Raw genomic sequence first — 20,318 nt, 5'->3', positions numbered from 1 at the left:
CACACAGGCCATTCCGGAATTCAAACTCAATGAAATGGAGCGAAACCATTACCTGATTACAGAATGGACCCTAGCCCAGAGTTACAATGGTACCGTTGAATTTGTTAAATGTGTATTTGAAGACACTTAATTTCTTATTTTTAAAGATATGGATTGAGGAAATAAATACACATTCCACTGTTCATCCCTCCATCATTTCATTAATAAAAACCTGTCTTTAAAAAAAACTGTTTATTAAAAGTTTAGAAACAAAACGTTGGCATCTCCCTTCCTGTTTATTTTGTTTATTTCCCCCCACAAACCATCCGAGGTGATGCAAAGAGCAGGAACCACCCCACTGGGCACAGACGTCAATTCAACATCAATTCATTGAAATGAAGTGGAAACGTTGATTCAACCAGTGTGTGCCCAGTAGGACTCCTCTGCTAGAGCTCCAAGCAGCTTGAAACATGGACAACATTATCTGCTTATTTTTCAGGCAGTGCAACACAGTCGAGCAGTCCTCAAATTCATACTGGCATCCATACAAACACCAGGGTAGTGTTCAGTAGGGTACATCGTAGCAAAACTTTATGCAACAAAATATGTTCATATGTGCAATTTCACTCCATTACAACAATGTTTTCCACCTATTGAACACAGCCCATGGCAGCCCCTTAGTTCAGTGAACTTACTTCATTCACCATCTGTATTGAGTACAATTTATAGAGATGAAACTGCACATAAGTATTGCATACCAAAAGACAGACGTCATTCAACGTAACATGTTTTTTTCCCTCATGCTAATAAGTCAGTGATGAATTTTCAGAAAGAACAATGCTAATTAGAACATGGAGGTGTAAAATATGGATTTTACACCTATGAACACACTTAGCGGATGGTTGTCAATGTCAATCATATTCTGATGACAATTTCTTGTTTTTGCATTTTCTCAGCGACAATACAAGGCATTAAGCGGGGAATTCAATATTCAAAGACAACTAAAATACACCATTCCACTTGCAAAGAGGAGCATACATTAGCTAGTTCCATCCCAATGAGATCTTTCTGAAGAACACACACACAGACAGAAAACCCACTAAAAGTTAATGAAAGCAAGATTTGCCCGGAGAAAACACAGAAGATATTTGAGGACAACCGTGCTTGAGAGGAAAAGTCACAACCTTTTTTGATCACAGAATGAGACGAAAGCTGAATTTTGCAGTGGAGGAAACATTGAGTCCTGATATTATTGGTCCTTCCAAAACAAAACATTTTGTATCAGGTACTTGTTCTGTTCTATGCAGTAGCAGTTATACAGTTGTTAAAATAAGGTTGTTTGCATGCGGGAAGGTATGCCTAAACCTTAAGGGCAGAATAGTAGAACAGAAACTTGAGGTCTTGGGTTCAGTTCCTTTACTGGTTATTCCAGACTTCGTAAGTGTTCCTTGCTCACCATGTCAGTGAGAGGAGAGATGTATAGTGGCTGAGGGGATGAAGATCAACAGAAAGTGAGAAAGGAAGAGGGAATAAAAGAGTTCAAGGTGTCTGAGCTGATCCAATGTCTTTCTGGTTTTCAACATAAAAAGGGTGGAAAAACAAAACTCCCCCCAAAAAATGGAGGCGGAAACTTGAACAATTAAACATTGTCAATAAATACAATGAGATATCTTCAGTTCCAGCTGTTATAACTCATCCCCGACATGGTTTTCTGACTGGTCTTTCTCCGCTGATTCTGAAAATGGAAAGGAGGAATAAAATATTATACTCAAGTATATAACAGCACAGCATATGACTTTGATGGTATAAAACCTTTTCATGGTTGCTCCACCTTGAATGGACTGCCAAATTCTATTCCTTTCCATCAGATGCCCCCTTGTGTAGCGAGAAATTGTAAGACAACTGGGTGCCAATTCGCACATGCAAAAGGATAGTTGCTTTGGCAGACATACCTGTACTTGCAGTTTCATCTTTAGGCTGTGATTGGCTGGACGAGTCTGTGTTCTGTCCAGTGGGCTCTATGGTGGGCGGTTCCTCTCCTGGCCGCACCTCCTCAGTTGCTTCTGTCAAATGAAAACAAATCCCACCAACGAAAAGAGGGGTCTTTGATTGGTGATTACATTTTTGTCTAAAAGGGATCTTTGACAAGTTATTGCACGCGTCATGTGAAGCACTTCCTTTGCAAATGACATGATTTTCTGTTTCAAAGTGTTTTGCTAAGGTGTGGCCTATTGAACATGACCCTAATATATAGATATATGTATCATAACAGAAATGTGTTTTCCCCCTCTCTCTCACCTTTGTCTTTAGTCTCCTCCTCCTTGGGAGGTATGACTTTCTCCTCTGTTTTGCTGCTGTTGGCCTTGCTGTTGCTCTCCGAGGTGGTGCTGTTGTTCTTGGCCTTGGGCTTGGCCCTGGGCTTGGCAAACTTGGCCTTGTTCAGCAGGTAGTTGACCTCGCGGTCCAGCAGAGACAGCTTGGACTCAATGTCTTTGGACAGCAGCACAGGCCGCTCCGTGGGAGAACGCTTCTCCTGCTCGGCCACAGTGTCGTTCTTCCACGTCTGTGGAGGAGAGGAGGGTGAGGTGTTGGGGGTTAAAAATGAACAAATAATAAAAAGGTTGATGTTTCTTTGTTCCACTTTGATGACAAACGAGGGACAACCAACCATGTGAACCACGACAACCAACCATGTGAACCACGTCGTCTCATATTTGAGTAATTTTGAATTCCTGAGGTAATGGTCCATCAAAAATAACATAATTGACAAATGCATCAATGAGTAAAACAAATAGGAGTTTATGAATAATCACTACATACAGTGGTCTCGTTGATGACTTTGTCTAACGTCTTCAGCTCCACTTCGGTGAAAATTTGGTCGTCCTCTGGTATTAGTTTGGCGCTCCTTGAGGAAAAAAAAACACAGAAGATCCATGTCAAATGGATGCATTGTAAATCTCATGATTCAGCTCTAAAATGTTCACCGCTGAAGCTAAGCAGGGTCGGTTCTGGTCGCTCCCTAGATGGGAGACCAGATGCTGCTGGAAATGGCGTTAGAGGCCCGGGGGGGGGTCTAAGGAGATCCCACTGCCCCAGGGCCTTGAAGGGGACCTTTCCCTGCATAGGGTGCCATCTTTAGGATAGGATGTTAAAACTGGTGTCCTGATTCTCTGTGGTCACTAAAGATCCAAGATCCCATGGCACTTATCGTAAGAGTAGGGGTGTTAACCCCGGTGTCCTGGCTAAATGACTAATCTGGCTCTAATCATCTCCAGCTTCCAATTGGCTCATTCATCCCATCTCCTCCCCCTATAACTCTTCCCCAGGTCGTTGCTGTAAAATATAATATTATCCCAGTCAACTTGACTGGTAAAATCAGTTTAGCATTTTCCCTTACTAATGGTTAGGGTTAGGATTGGGGAAGCTGATCCTAGAGCTGTACCGGAGCTGTCGGGACCCACCTGAGGAAGAAGCTGGAGTGGTTGAGCATGCTCTCCAGGGCAGCCAGGCGGTCGGGCCACTTCCTGCGCTCCTCCACACGGAAGAACATGGCCTTGCACAGTTTCTTGAGCTCCTGCAGCTTCTCCCGCAGCTCCTTGGTGACTGCAGAGTAGCCATCCTCATCCATCCAGGCCGACGCCTCGCTCAGCTTGGTCGTGATGGCCTCCTTCTCCTCCTCTGACACCACCGCCTGGTACTCTTCCTGGTACATCTTGTCCTTCGGAGGAAATAGAGGAAAAAGGGATTAGACAGCTGCAAGATGTAGGCTATATATACACACACACCTATTGGTGTTGTACTGTAAAGATGCTGTTCTAACCTGGGTCTCAAAAATGAATGCCTCGAGACTGTTCAGGGTCTTCTCCCTCTCTTGCTTCTCCAGGTCTCTATCAGTCAGGTCTTGGAGCCTGTCAGGAAGAAATCAAAAACATTATTGCAGCGAATTTGGAGGTTGCCGGGACTCGAACCTGGGTCTATGCGTCTGTCAGTCAAACAACTTAGCCATTACACCAAGAGATCCAAAACCTTTGGCGAAGTCGCTAGGTATTGTACTAAGTCAGGACGCTACATTAATATCATTATAGATTGAAAAATCTATGTTCAACTTCCCCACCCTGCACATTTGAAGTCTCCTAAAATGTCAGAAGGAAAGATAGAGCGACATACTTCTTGTTTGAGGAGGCGATAGCTTCCAAGCTAGGGTTAAGGATGTCGTTCACTTGGAGCTCCACTGTGACATCCTCAGAGAACTTGGTTTTCTTCTGAGGCTTGGCTTTCTTCTGAGGCTCCTTTGCCGCTTCCCCTGCCGCTTCCCCTGCCGCTTCCCCTGCCGCTTCCTCTTTTCCATTTTTTTCTCCTTCCTTTTCATCCTGCAAAGAGTGTGCAAAGCTGTCATCAAGGCAAAGGGTGGCTACTTTGAAGAATCTCAAATATATTTTGATTTGTTTAACACTTTTTTGGTTACTACATGATTCCATGTGTTATTTCATATTGTGACGTCTTCACTATTATTCTACAACGTAGAAAATAGTAAAAATTAAGAAAAACCCTTGAATGAGTAGGTGTGTCCAAACTTGACTGGTACTGTATATGCTTTACTGACAACAGTCTGTAACCAAACATTCCATTCAACACTTAACATTTTGTAATGTTCATTAAACACGAAAGCACTGAATACACCCCAGGGCTGAGCGTCCCGGGTATTCATGTGGAATCCAACTGAGCCAAGCGCTTACCTGAGGGTCAGCCTTGCTGTCCAATGCCTCTCCCTCAGTCTTCTCTTGGGTTGGGACCTCCTCCTCCTGTTTCTCCCCAGGCTCCAGCTTCTCTTCCTGGGGAGCAGCCTCCTCCTTCTGGCCCTGCTCCTTCCCAGTCTCCGGATGAACCTCCTCCTCATCCTGGACACAGAAACAATAGGGGAGAGGCAGGGAGAGTTAGACAGCCATGAACTAGTGTTAAGGAGAGGAACTCAGAAGCATGTTACATTAGGATGGGGACTGAGGAGAGGATTACCTGAACTGGTTCCGTCACATTTGCGTTGGACTCTGAGGATCCCCCTCCAAACAGGCTGGAAATGGTATTTCCCAGTTCTGACAAGTCAAAAGAGCCAGAATTCAGACATGGAAGAGACTATGATTATGACTAATGAGGGGGGAAACAAGATGTCAATTGATTACGATGTCAGCATAAAACCCACTTGTCAGAGTTGACTCCTCATCCTTCTCCTCCATAATGGTCTCAAAGACAGACTCCACCTAAAGAAAACAACTATTAGTTAAAGCGATAAGTCACCCAAATGTTTATTGCTTTCTAACCTTGTGTATGGACCAAGAGTCAACACATCCTAACCTACAATGAGGCTTGCATAGCTAAAACCACCACAGGCTAATGTTAGCATCGATTACCCCCAAATCAATAGTGCAAAATGTAATGTCCAAAAAAAAATGTTTAGTCATTTAGCAGACGCTCTTATCCAGAGCGACTTACAGTTAGTGAGTGCATACATTATATATTTTGTTTTCATACTGGCCCCCCCGTGGGAATCGAACCCACAACCCTGGCGTTGCAAACGCCATGCTCTACCAACTGAGCTACATCCCTGCCGGCCATTCCCTCCCAATTGGGGCGACGCTGGGGCAAATGTGCGCCGTCGCATGGGTCTCCCGGTCGTGGCCGGCTACGAACAGAGCCTGGATTCGAACCAGGATCTCTAGTGGCACAGCTAGACCACTGCGCCACTTTATGTCGGTAGATATAAGTATTACAAATCTCAGAAATACGAACACGAAGGGAATGTAGGTTTTACATTTGAAAAAAATAATTTTAACTATTTACATGTACTTACAAAATGCCTCAAACCTTTAAAGAAAATATGGAATGCATGTATTTTGCAACCATCTTTAAAAAAGTTAAAATATCTGATGCGTTTTGTATCTCTGAGGTTTTATTGTACTTCCAGAGAGGAGCTCCATAAGTATCAGAAGGGTGCACTGACCATAGAGATCATATAATTCACATTATATAAGTAATTCTATGGTACTGACCCGGTCCAGGAGGAGCATGCCACTCTCGTCCATGTTGAAGTGGGCCTTGATGCCCTTGGACTCAGCGTCCATGTGCTTCTGGAAGCTGCTGCTCACCCCAGACAGCTGCACTGTGGTCAGGTTGAGAGACCCAAACACACTGGCGGAGGAAAGGAAGGAAAAGAAAGCGAAGAGGACATTTAAAATCAGATGCAACATAAGGTACGTTATGGCTGTTTATGTCACTTCCGTTACAATTCAAAACTTTATTTGTCCCCTTAGGCCAATTCTATAGCCAATGACAAACTGTAATGCTGTTACAGTATAGTATATTTTCCTTGGGAGAGCCCTCCAATAGGTGCTGCAGTGTTGTGATTGACTTCACCCTGATCCAACCAGAGAAGATCAACGACACCTACGCTCTGTGCTTTCTCTGGCTGCCACGCCACTACAGAAGGCACTGAGCGAGGCTTAAACAATCGATTTTCTGACCAATTCATGCTACTTTTGGTTCGGTTTGGGCTCCCGCGGACAAATGCATTCGTATCTTAAACATTTAAACCTGATTCCAATACGCATCAGTGAATCGTTAAATCTCTACTGTTTTGCCGTGTTGTCTCACACAGATTGGGGTATGTATGTGCCAGTTTCCTGGACACAGATTAAACACAGATAAGTCCTGGGCAAAAGAAAAACTACATTCTCCATTGAGCATGGTTAAGTCCAAGCTTAGACTTAATCTGTGTCCAGGAAACCGACCCTAAGTTACAACCAATTAAACCCATCTTTATTGGTGAGGCGCTCACCTGAGGTCATTTTGGCCCAAGAAGGTGAGGTCTCCGTAGTTGATGTCAAAGGCAAAGTCATCAGTGTAGCGGTTGAAGGTGATGACCTTGCGCTGGGGGTAGGGGGCCATCCTCTGGAACAGGATACGCTTGTTGTGTTTCAGGCTCCTGGAGCCATCCTCATCCTCCGTCTCCCTGGTGAACTCCACCTGGAGAGTGAGAGAGAGATCCAGCTGTATGCCACAATCCAAAATGAATGAAAAGATGAGCACCGTATGATATCCAGTTGTGGTGCTTAGCTTTTCCATTCATTTTGGTTTGAGGCATATAGCTGGACTTACACAACTGATGGCGTGGGATGTGGACCTATCTTGACATTAGACAACTTTTGGGGTTTCGTCTCCTCTAAAGACATGAATGGCTGGAAGGTAATGTAATTATTTAAAAAAGGGTTGGGGTTCAATGTTAAAGAATGGGCTGTGTTACCTGGATTGGGAAAACGGCTGCCTCCCTGACCAGGAAGGGTTTGACTTTGAAGGCCTTGCTGAGGGCAGCGGCCTGGTACACGGCACCCATGGCTGCAGCCTCGTCTGCGTTGATGTTCTTTCCCAGCTCCTCTCTATATACACACACACAGTCAGTGTGGTCAACATCATGCAGATATGTCTTGTTTATTCAAAGTGATAGTTCACTCCAAGAACAAGGTTGGCCAGAGACATTTTCATACTTCAAAAGCAGTCAAATCGTGTTGCGTACGCCTTAGGAGGTGAACTCTTCTCAAAATTAGACCGCTTTTCAGGTCTGAAAACATCTGTCAAAGTTTAATTTTGGATTTAACTATCTCTTTAAGCCTTTTCATCCCAGGTGGAGCATTGCCAATATGTAAGTTACATACTATCTCTGTAGTAGATACTTCAGTTAGATAGTAGCTGTGGGTGAAACACTTACAGTACTCTATTCTTCTATTGTGTTCCATTGTCTATGGAGGTTTGTTTTTAATATAACGCCTTTCAGCCAAAACTCTGGACAATAGGGATCATTCTAAGTCCCTCATGTTTGTTTGTCCTGTAGTATACAGACCCAGGTATTGACGTGTTGAGTAAAAACCTGTTGACATACTTACTTCCCAACGGCTTTGAGCAGCACCTCCTGCACCTTAGGCACTCGGGTGGAGCCGCCCACCAGGATCACCTGCTCAATCTCGTCCTGTTAGAAGACAATGTTGGAAGATATACAAACAGTATTTGCAAATAAACAAACATTAACATAACACATTTGTGTTGGTTCAATCTCTGTATCAATCCCTGAAGAAGGCTTGACATGCTGAAACATGTCAGAGTTAAGATATTGTTCCATTGAACATGCCACCACAAGAAAGGCAATTTCATATCAAACCTATATCAAAGTGCAACTTTTTAGTCACACAGACATCAACTATTCTACTACAGTTTTTGATTCTCAGGGCTCCAGACTAACATTAACCCCCCTGGTGGCACTTTTTAGTTGGTGCCACCAGCCCACGATTTGGTGGAACCTAAACAATATTTTTCAGCAGGCGTCACACAATAGAATACATTTGAGTCATCATCTTATAAAGACATTATAAAAATCATTCACAATGGGTTAAGAAGTGTATTAGACTACTGAGATATAAAAATAAATAAGTTGTTACAGCTAACGTGTCCAAGCAGGAACGCATGATTCTAAATATTTTGATATGCAACCTAATCCTGTGATTGTCATGTATTTTAGGTTGACTTAGGCTATTTTTGTTATATTTTACTGTCAAAATAGGGTGCCAGAATTTTCATATTTTTTTGGTTCAATAGGGATGAATGCCTTCCTCTTTATGTGCACCAAAATTATATATAGGCCTAAATTCACCACCTGAGGAAGTGGAAACTAAAAACACATTAGCTAGATCTCGAACTCTAAATATAACACCTACTGCTAGTAGCCATGTATTCATCCAACAGTAAATGTAATGTCCTGTAATGAGGACTAGTGCACTCGTGATAGCCGATGCGCAATTTCGCGGGCTCCGTAATTCAAAGCCATATCAGATATCTTGATTGTAAAACAGTGTGCTTTGAGCTCAATAATGATAGTTGAGGAATCAATTATTCTACAGAAAGCTGAGACCCTCTTCTCTTTAATATGGACAACAAGTTGCTTCCAAAGTTGTGTTTTGTCCACGCAATTGCATTTTGAAATGTTATACAGTCACGAAGGGGCACACGAGGGGGGAGAGAAAGTTTGAGAGGCTCGCTCGTTACAGCAGCCGGCCCCAGCGAAACAGGCAGGCACAGCGGCAGCACAGTCACTTCTATTACAGGAATCATGAGGATAATGCCCTTTACTGTTGAACAAATTAATGGTTTTATCCGCCCCAAAAAAGAGGATGTTTTGATTGAGGTGACCATGTGCAGATCACACCAGTGCAACCAATTAAAAATGTAACCGGCACAGCCAAGTCAAAGGGTTGAATAATGCGACTAAATGGTTGCAGTCTGGAGCCATGGATTCTACTATGCAATTGTGATAGGATTTTAAGAGAAGACATTATCCTAAGGAGCATAGCCATTCCACAGACCCAGGGGCTTGGGAAACTACAGTGTGATCTTTTTGATACTGCCGACTTTCCTGGGGCTTTTTGTGGGTCAATTGATACTTTTGTCTGCGTCATTGTTTATGCATAAAAAGTCAAAGTTTCCCCCAAGAGGTAGATAGTTAGTGATTGATCAATAAGATAGAAATGTTCATTAGGGCACACAATGGAATTTTAACGTTTTGCAACGGAAATTGAACTTTTCTGATTGGACAAATCAAGGGAGTCCCTTCCTGTTTCAGTCCATTTTCTTCCATTTAGTGACTAATGAACACACACGAACTGTGGTGACTCACCAGGGACATCTCTGCAGAGCTAAGGGCCTCCTGTACTGGGCCAGGCACTCTCTCAAACAGGTCAGCACACAGTGCCTCAAACTCCACACGGGTCACCTTGGCCTTGAAATCAATTTCATCTAGAAGCCCCTCCACCTGAACATCATACAGCAAGAGTGAGTACATTTAGTTTACATGTACAGTATTACACAACTACAGTACAACACTATGGGTGACAGTGACACTTTGACAGTGCAGCATGAGGTCCCTTCACCTGTGCCATGAATTCAGCGTTGGCGCTCAGTACAGTCTTGAGTCTCTGGGCCTCCTTGAGGAGCTTGGCCATGGCACGGTGGTTCTCCCTCACGTCCTTCTTGGTCTTCTTCTGCTCGTTGAACAGCTTGGCTAGGTGGTCCCGCAGCCGCAGCTCCATCTCAAAGCCCCCCAGAGAGCGGTCAAACCTGGCCAGAGATGGAGAACATCTGCTAGGTTAGGAACATTTGAGGAATGTGCTTGTCATAGCTCCACCATAAGTCATTGAAAATACAAAAACAATTACTTCATACTGATCAGTGTAGAGGTCAAGGTGTGTGCTTTCCCCAACATCCTCTGTCTGTCTGTGTGTGTGTATACAGGCCCGTTTGTCTCACCCCACTCCTCGGATCTGGAGCTGTGGCTGGGTGCCCGACTCTTTGGTCTTGACCGTCTGGTACGTGACGATGGTTGCCGTCGTGCTGTCTGAACCCATGTCATAGAACATCATGTTCTGTAGAGGGAGACAACAGGCAAGATGACTATAAGACTAGGGTTACACAAAGCAACTTTAATGCAATTACAGGTTACAGGTTGAAAGCAACATCATCTTAAGCAACTTTGCTGACACACGAAGCAACTTATGAAGCTAAAAAAGTCTTACCAGTTGGATCTGAATTGACCAACCTAGTTCAATTTAAAAAAAACGTACAAATGTAATAGCAGCCTAGTGCACCTGAGCTGTGCTGTTGATGTCTTTCCTCCTGAAGACGCCGTAGTTGAGCGCCACCGCCGTGTTGTCGTTGATGAGCTGAAGGACCTTAACACCTGCCATCTGCGCGGCCTGCAGGACCGCCCTGCGCTCTGCCTGATTGAAAAAGGCCGGGACGGTGATCACTGCATCTTTGATGGGCTGCTCTGTAAGCAAGAGTAAAATACATTCAGTCGGGGGGGCTTCAGAATATGCTCAAAATAATTGTACAACACATCAAATGTTGAATGAGAAACAACCTTTCCCCCATACTAGTAGTGAACATACAAACCTGCAAAATCCTGAGCCAGTCCACGTGAATAGTTCAAAACCATGCCCAGGAGCTCCTCTGGAGAGTACTGCATTTCTCTGTAGGAAAACAGAGAGCGGACATTAGAACCAAGCACTCTTATCCACATCTACAGCATAGGACATACTGGATCAATGACATTGTCACAGGCTGTGTAATGTGCCATTTAGGCAGTATGCAAAGGAACGTCGTACACTAATAACTGAAAAGTGCTTGAGTCAGCATTTTGTCCCTCATTGCTAACGGCCCATAGACTTCAGTATTATTAGTACTCTTCAACAGTACTTCAACAACGAATCACTTGGCTCAATCATCTGCTGCTAAACAGAAAGACAAAGGGAACCAATGAGAGGAAATCGGATAAGACTTACTCTGAGTTTCTAAAGAGAACTGTGCCCCGACTCTCATCTTTCCCCAGATGGTGCTCGGGGAAGCGTTTCTGGTAGACCGCCACCTGTGGGTTGTCATGCTTCTTGCCCAGGAGGCTCTGAAGATGCCTATAGACAAATTTGGGATTCTTCACAGACTGCGGGAGAAAGAGAAATCCAAATCAATGTCAGTGTAGATATGAATGAATGCATGAACTGTATTGATCCCCAGAGGGGAATACAGAGTACTAACTGTATGAGACATTTTACCTGGTAGGTTCCTTTGACAAAGTGCCAGTGGTGAAATGTACTTCATAAAAAAAAAATATATATACTACTTAAGTTGTTTTTTTTGGGGTATCTTTTACTTCACTACATCCCACCCCCCAAAATGTTTTCCTGACACCCAAAAGTACTTGTTACATTTTGAATGCTTAGCAGGACAGGAAAATGTTCCAATTCATCCACTTATCAAGATAAGGTTCCTCGTGCTTTGTTTGTAAATTATGTCGGAGTGTTGGAGTGTGCCCCTGGCTATCCGTAAATAAAAAATAAAACAAAAAAATACCTAACAAATGGTGCCGTCTGGTTTGCTTAATATAATAATAATAATAAGCCATTTAGCAGACGCTTTTATCCAAAGCGACTTACAGTCATGTGTGCATACATTTTTACGTATGGGTGGTCCCGGGGATCGAACCCACTACCCTGGCGTTACAAGCACCATGCTCTACCAATTGAGCTACAGAGGACCACAGGAATTTAAATGATTTAAACTTTTACTTTGTACAGTGGGGAAAAAAAGTATTTAGTCAGCCACCAATCGTGCAAGTTCTCCCACTTAAAAAGATGAGAGAGGCCTGTAATTTTCATCATAGGTACACATCAACTATGACAGACAAAATGAGAAGAATAAAAATCCAGAAAATCACATTGTAGGATTTTTTATGAATTTATTTGCAAATTATGGTGGAAAATAAGTATTTGGTCAATATCAAAAGTTTCTCAATACTTTGTTATATACCCTTTGTTGGCAATGACACAGGTCAAACGTTTTCTGTAAGTCTTCACAAGGTTTTCACACACTGTTGCTGGTATTTTGGCCCATTCCTCCATGCAGATCTCCTCTAGAGCAGTGATGTTTTGGGGCTGTCGCTGGGCAACACGGACTTTCAACTCCCTCCAAAGATTTTCTATGGGGTTGAGATCTGGAGACTGGCTAGGCCACTCCAGGACCTTGAAATGCTTCTTACGAAGCCACTCCTTCGTTGCCCGGGCGGTGTGTTTGGGATCATTGTCATGCTGAAAGACCCAGCCACGTTTCATCTTCAATGCCCTTGCTGATGGAAGGAGGTTTTCACTCAAAATCTCACGATACATGGCCCCATTCATTCTTTCCTTTACACGGATAAGTCGTCCTGGTCCCTTTGCAGAAAAACAGCCCCAAAGCATGATGTTTCCACCCCCCATGCTTCACAGTAGGTATGGTGTTCTTTGGATGCAACTCAGCATTCTTTGTCCTCCAAACACGACGAGTTGAGTTTTTACCAAAAAGTTCTATTTTGGTTTCATCTGACCATATGACATTCTCCCAATCCTCTTCTGGATCATCCAAATGCACTCTAGCAAACTTCAGACGGGCCTGGACATGTACTGGCTTAAGCAGGGGGACACGTCTGGCACTGCAGGATTTGAGTCCCTGGCGGCGTAGTGTGTTACTGATGGTAGGCTTTGTTACTTTGGTCCCAGCTCTCTGCAGGTCATTCACTAGGTCCCCCCGTGTGGTTCTGGGATTTTTGCTCACCGTTCTTGTGATCATTTTGACCCCACGGGGTGAGATGTTGCGTGGAGCCCCAGATCGAGGGAGATTATCAGTGGTCTTGTATGTCTTCCATTTCCTAATAATTGCTCCCACAGTTGATTTCTTCAAACCAAGCTGCTTACCTATTGCAGATTCAGTCTTCCCAGCCTGGTGCAGGTCTACAATTTTGTTTCTGGTGTCCTTTGACAGCTCTTTGGTCTTGGCCATAGTGGAGTTTGGAGTGTGACTGTTTGAGGTTGTGGACAGGTGTCTTTTATACTGATAACAAGTTCAAACAGGTGCCATTAATACAGGTAACGAGTGGAGGACAGAGGAGCCTCTTAAAGAAGAAGTTACAGGTCTGTGAGAGCCAGAAATCTTGCTTGTTTGTAGGTGACCAAATACTTATTTTCCACCATAATTTGCAAATAAATTCATTAAAAATCCTACAATGTGATTTTCTGGATTTTTTTTCCTCAATTTGTCTGTCATAGTTGACGTGTACCTATGATGAAAATTACAGGCCTCTCTCATCTTTTTAAGTGGGAGAACTTGCACAATTAGTGGCTGACTAAATACTTTTTCCCCCACTGTACTTAAGTATATTTTAGCAATTACATTCACTTTTGATACTTTTCCTCAAGTAGTATTTTACTGGGTGACTCACCTTTACTGGAGTCATTTTCTATTAAGTTATCTTTACTTTTACTCAAGTATGACAAATTGGGTACTTTTTCCACCACTGCAAAGTGCCTTACCACTCCTAATGCACTGTCTCCAAAAAGTCGCTCGTTTTCTTTCAAACACACGGCTATTGGCGTTTTCCTCCTGGACTCCCTGAGCCACACAAAGAAGGTAAAGAGAGACCATTGAAACATGATGAAGCTTTGATAATGCATTTTTATCATGAACTGACCCTTAGTTCCCTCTCCCAACTCTTCAGTCACCCAACTTCATTCACCATTCACCTCACTTTTCAGAGGCACGCATGTGTTAAGATGGCACAGCCCATTTAGGTATTTCCATGTTAACATACACTACTGGTGAAAAGTTTTTTAGAACACCTACTCATTCAAGGGTTTTTCTTTATTTTTACTATTTTCTACATTGTAGAATAATAATGAAGACATCAAAACTATGAAATAACACATATGGAATCATGTAGTAACCAAAAAAAGTGTTAAACAAATCAAAATATATTTTATATTTGAGATTATTCAAATATTCACCCTTTGCCTTGATGACAGCTTTGCACACTCTTGGCATTCTCTCAACCAGGTTCATGAGGTAGTCACCTGCAATGCATTTCAATTAACAGGTGTGCCTTCTTAAAAGTTATTTTGTGGAATTTATTTACTTCTTAATGATTTTGAGCCAATCAGTTGTGTTGTGACAAGGCAAGGGGGGTATACAGAACATAGCCCTATTTGGTAAAAGACCAAGTCCATATTATGGCAAGAACAGCTCAAATAAGAAAAGAGAAACAACAGTCCATCATTACATTAAGACATGAAAGTCATTAAATACGGAAAATGTCAAGAACTTTGAATGTTTATTCAAGTGCAGTCGCAAAAACCATCAAGCGCTATGATGAAACTGGCTCTCATGAGGACCGCCACAGGAATGGAAGACCCAGAGTTACCTCTGCTGCACAGGATAAGTTCATTAGAGTTACCAGCCTCAGAAATTGCAGCCCAAATAAATGCTTCACAGAGTTCAAGTAACAGACACATCTCAACATCAACTGTTCAGAGGAGACTGTGAATCAGGCCTTCATGGTCAAATTGCTGCAAATAAACCACTACTAAAGGACACCAATAAGAAGAGTCTTGCTTGGCCCAAGAAACACGAGCAACGGACATTAGACCGGTGGAAATGTGTCCTTTGGTCTGGAATCCAAATTGGAGATTTTTGGTTCCAACCGCCGTGTCTTTGTGAGATGCGGTGTGGGTGAACGGATGATCTCCGCATGTGTATTTCCCACCGTAAAGCATGGAGGAGGTGGTGTTATGGTGTGGGGGTGCATTGCTGGTGACATTGTCTGTGATTTATTTAGAATTCAAGGCACACTTAACCAGCATGGCTACCACAGCATTCTGCAGCGATACGCCATCCCCTCTGGTTTGGGTTTAGCGGGACTATCATTTGTTTTTCAACAGGACAATGACCCAACACACCTCCAGGCTGTGTAAGGGCTATTTTACCAAGAAGGAACGTGATGGAGTGCTGAATCAGATGACCCGGCCTCCACAATCCCCCGACCTCAACCAAATTGAGATGGTTTGGAATGAGTTGGACCGCAGAGTGAAGGAAAAGCATCCAACAAGTGCTCAGCATATGTGGGAACTCCTTCAAGACTGTTGGAAAAGCATTCCAAGTGAAGCTGGTTGAGAGAATGCCAAGAGTGTGCAAAGCTGTTATCAAGGCAAAGGGTGGCTACTTTGAAGAATCTCAAATATAACATATTTTGATTTGTTTAACACTTCTTTGGTTACTACATGATTCCATATGTGTTATTTCATAGCTTTGATGTCTTCACTATTATTCTACAATGTAGAAAATAGTAAAAATAAAGAAAAACCCTAGAATGAGTAGGTGTTCTAAAACTTTGGACCGGTAGTGTACATTGTAAGGAACAATAGCTAGCTTATTCAAACATCAGCGACAATGGATGTTAATAGTTGTGAATACATATTTTTTTTTTAAACTTGAAATGGAGTAGGGATTTTCATCTAAAAGCACAAAGTCAATAACTCATGGTGATATGGTTCGAGATAATGGCAATACTCACTTGTTTAAAGCAATCTCCATTGGCACGCCAGGTTTTACTATCGCTACTTTCATCCACTCACTGCCTAGGTCAACTGACATGACTGCTACAGAGGCTGTATGGACAAAATAATGGGTATGATTATTGCATTACCTGTACTTTTGTAATAAAGTGATGACTACACATTTTAGGTGAGACAATACTAAAGGGGATTAGCTTCAATAGTTTCTCACTGGCTACAGTGGTATGGTGGCAATGTGAGCAAATAATATCAAAACATTTGACAAGTCCTTTGCATCAGTTGAACTTAAATCGATGTTCACCCGTATGTCAGTAAATTAACTTGTTTAAATAGGTACAAATATGGACTGCGCATCATATTGTGAAGTGACAGTACAGTAGATGAACTACAATCTCTGCATGTGTCCATTTTCTTCTCGCACTCAAAAATGGAGGCATTCAGATTTGCGTTGAACTTAGCATTTGGTGTTAGGCAAATCTGCCAGTGCTTGATGCAGGCAGGTGTCTTGGATGGAATAACCATGTGTAGCGTTAGTACCTGTTTGTGAAGGCAGCAGTGCCAGGACAAGGCAGAAGAGAGCCCATAACAACATCTTCCTCCTCATGGTGACCTGTACACACAAAGCAGAACAAAGACATTGATTTTCAAATGCTAACAGCAGCCTCCCTGGTGACATGGTAACTGTGCTGAATAAATAATTGGTTCATTATTGCAAGACCAAAAATTCAAAAATTCTTGGCAACTCAGGAATCTATCAAAGATACATTCTCTTGTACTCTGTTTTTGCATCATGTACAAAGCCCGTTGCCACAAATGTTGTCCTTGGTTTTAAAAGTCATCTTTTGGGATCAAATATCTTAACTGTTGTTGTTGTTTTTTGTACTACAACCTTCCAGTCTGTGCACAGTCACACATGCTCAAATAACTTTGATTTATTGATTGAATGCATATAAGCAAATATGAAACATTTCAGGAAGGAAATAGAGTGAGCGCATCCTCAGGCTCTAGAAGCAGCAAGGCACATACAGTGCATTCGGAAAGTATTCAGACATTTTGTTACGTTACAGCCTTATTCTAAAATGGATTAAATAAATGTTTTCCCCTCATCAATCTACACACAATACCCTATGATTAAAAAAAAACAGAAATAAAATAAATGTGTATTTGTCACATACACGTGTTTAGCAGATGTTATAGCGGGTGTAGCAAAATGCTTGTGCTTCTAGCTCCGACAGTGCAGTAATATCTAACAATTTCACAACATATACCCAATACAGGGATTTACTAATATATACATATATGGACAAGCAATGACAGAGCGGCATGGACTAAGATACAGTAGAATATTATAGAATAGAATGCAATATATACATATGAGATGAGTAGTGCAAGATATGTAAACATTATTAAAGTGACTAGTGTTCCATTTCTTAAAGTGGCCAGTGATTTCAATAGGCAGCAGCAGCAGCCTCTAATGTGCTAGTGATGGCTATTTAACAGTCTGATGGCCTTGAGATAGAAGCTGTTTTACATTCTCTCGGTCCCAGCTTTGATGCACCTGTACTGACCTCGCCTTCTGGATGATAGCGGGGTGAACAGGCAGTGGCTCGGGTGGTTGGAGTCCTTGATGATCTTTTTGGCCTTCCTGTGACATCGGGTGTTGTATGAGTCTTGGAGGGCGGGTAGTTTGCCCCCGGTAATGCGTTCGGCAGACCGCACCACCCTCTGGAGAGCCCTGCGGTTGTGGGCGGTGCAGTTGCCGTACCAGGCGGTGATACAGCCCCACAGGATGCTCTCAATTGTGCATCTGTAAAAGTTTGTGAGGGTTTTAGGTGCGAAGCCGAATTTCTTCAGCCTCCTGAGGTTGAAGAGGCTCTGTTGCGCCTTCTTCACCACACTGTCTGCGTGGGTGGACCATTTCAGTTTGTCAGTGATGTGTACTTCAAGGAACTTGAAGCTTTCCACCTTCTCCACTGCGGTCCCGTCGATGTGGATAGGGGGGTGCACCCTCTGCTGTTTCCTGAAGTCCACGATCATCTCCTTTGTTTTGTTGATGTTGAGTGAGAGGTTATTTTCCTGGCACCACACTCCCAGAGCCCTCACCTCCTCCCTGTAGGCGGTCTCGTCATTGTTGGTAATCAAGCCTACTACTGTTGTGTCGTCTGCAAACTTGATGATTGAGTTGGAGGCGTGCTTGGCCACGCAGTCATGGGTGAACAGGGAGTACAGGAGGGGGCTGAGCACGCACCCTTGTGGAGTTTGGAAACACCAAGACACTTCCTAGAGCTGGCCGCCTGGCCAAACTGAGCAATCGGGGGAGAAGGGCCTTGGTCAGGGAGGTGACCAAGAAACCGATGTTCACTCTGACAGAACTCCAGAGTTCCTCTGTGGAGATGGAAGAACCTTCCAGAAGGACAACCATCTCTGCAGCACTCCACTAATCAGGCCTTTATGGTAGAGTGGCCAGATGGAAGCCACTCCTCAGTAAAGACACATGACAGCCCGCTTGGAGTTTACCAAAAGGCAACTAAAGGACTCTCAGACCATGAAAACAAGATTCTCTGGTCTGATGAAACCAAGATTGAACTCTTTGGCCTGAATGTCAAGCATCACGTCTGGAGGAAACCTGGCACCATCCCTACGGTGAAGCATGGTGGTGGCAGCATCATGCTGTGGCGATGTTTTTCAGCGGCAGGGACTGGGAGACTAGTCAGGTTCGAGGAAAAAATTAACAAAGCAAAGTACAGAGAGATCCTTGGATGAAAATTTCTAAACCTCTTTTTGCTTTGTCATTATGGGGTATTGTGTGTAGATTGAGGGGAAAATAACAATTTTATCCATTTTAGAATAAGGCTAATGTAACAAAACGTGGAAAAAGTCAAGGGGTCTGAATACTTTACGAATGCACCATATCTATCCGTGGCATCTCAAGATCGCTCCAGTCCTTGTGTGCCCATTCCTTCACCTGCACTGTTGAACAGGAGGTAAAAGCAAATGCCTTGTGGGCATACACCATATTGCTTTCACCTATACTAGCCTATCTTTCCACACCAGTGCAGATGTAGGAAGAACAATTTAGAATATTGAAATTTTTATCTGATTTTACTCTTCAGCACCTCATACAGGTTCTTTAGACATCACACTTCCAAACTCTAGATGCCAGCTTGTCCAGGTGCATTCAAGGTAGCTGGATGCATCATGACTCATGCCCTTTGATCTTGAACGTGCAATCATCTAATTGGCCTGATCCCACCGACTAGCTTCTTTGACACGTGGCATGAATTGTACAGTACCTTTTAAAGTATTCTACTTAGCAAATCACAGAATAGATTAGTTATGTGACTGTGTCAATTGAAGTGTTGATGGAGAGTCAGGAAGCATGGTGACATTGAAGTAATGCTTTTTCTAGCTGCGGACTAGGGCACTTATCACGGAATGAAGGATATAGGCTAGCAAATGTCTCAAGTTGCAAACAATAGGCAATCAGCAAGCTAATGGCTATTTAGCATGCAGTTATTCAAATACATGAGTGTAGAAACTTCTAGCCCCATCAGAACACTGACGTGCTGCTATGGACGCCCAGAACAGGTGATGCCTTGAGCGTTCAAAAACAAAGAGCAGTCTGGATTCTGGAAACGGGTTCAGAGCGCTAGTTAGGTAAAAATAATGCCATATAGATACACAGCTAACTTAGAATACACCTTTAATTAAAATCTCTCAACCAGCCTAGTTAGTTGATTTGAAATTAGGCTGTTAGGAAATAAACAACCGCTAACTACTACTGCGTAAATTAACCTGCGAACAACAGTATTTGCAGGTAGAAAAATAATATAATGGAAAAACAATGACTTAAGTAAGCTAGCTAGGCACATTGATGAGAGGTGACAGAACAGACCCCTACCTTCTCGAGCCGGCAGCAGTTCCGTTTTTTGAAGCAGGCTGGTTTACGCAAAAATATATACACAAATTGAAAGAGCACGACTTAACTTGCAACAAGCTAAAACTTTCAATCTCGTATTATTTGCGTTGTACGCTTCTTGATGTATTGAGTGAACCTCTTCGTAGCCACACTATTAACTGTTTCTTGATTTTCCCCTTGCGATCACCGGCTTGTTCTCACCATAGGGCCCAGAACGCGGCGTGATCTCATTGGATCCACTCGAGTCGTTGTTCCGCTAGGAAAGCGCTGACCCATAGAGCCTGCCTTCCACGTTCCAAGTACTGCAAAGTGATAGGTCCACGTGCAGTGATGGCTGGCGAGAAGAAATCTTTGTCTATGTGATTGGTCCACGTTCAATTAATGGGCGTAAAATTATATAATGGCGTTTTCTTAAGGTTACCTATTTTATCGGCGACTCCTAGTAGTTGTAGTCA

At 43.0% G+C, this 20,318-nt stretch overlaps 1 protein-coding gene across 1 annotated transcript; it reads right to left on the bottom strand.

The window, feature by feature from the left end:
• Nucleotides 1–216: 216 nt before the first annotated feature.
• Nucleotides 217–20,139, bottom strand: LOC121579297 (hypoxia up-regulated protein 1). Its single transcript, XM_041893775.1, has 24 exons — nt 19,846–20,139; nt 16,482–16,554; nt 15,944–16,037; nt 13,911–13,989; nt 11,355–11,509; nt 10,966–11,042; nt 10,659–10,840; nt 10,321–10,436; nt 9,945–10,131; nt 9,692–9,826; nt 7,911–7,993; nt 7,274–7,406; nt 6,809–6,996; nt 6,024–6,162; nt 5,177–5,234; nt 4,993–5,069; nt 4,716–4,877; nt 4,147–4,349; nt 3,800–3,887; nt 3,441–3,697; nt 2,800–2,884; nt 2,278–2,542; nt 1,932–2,042; nt 217–1,714 (listed from the first exon to the last, which is right to left on the bottom strand). The coding sequence occupies exons 2-24, from the start codon at nt 16,546–16,548 to the stop codon at nt 1,665–1,667; spliced, it is 2,991 nt and encodes a 996-aa protein (XP_041749709.1). The 5' UTR covers nt 16,549–16,554; nt 19,846–20,139; the 3' UTR covers nt 217–1,664.
• Between the last annotated feature and the right edge of the window lie 179 nt (nt 20,140–20,318).

Source organism: Coregonus clupeaformis, chromosome 13 (assembly GCF_020615455.1).
Source record: "Coregonus clupeaformis isolate EN_2021a chromosome 13, ASM2061545v1, whole genome shotgun sequence".
Taxonomy (NCBI): Eukaryota; Metazoa; Chordata; class Actinopteri; order Salmoniformes; family Salmonidae; genus Coregonus; species Coregonus clupeaformis.
The sequence above is the reverse complement of the archived record's forward strand: the minus strand, read 5'-3'. Positions and strand labels throughout refer to the sequence as shown.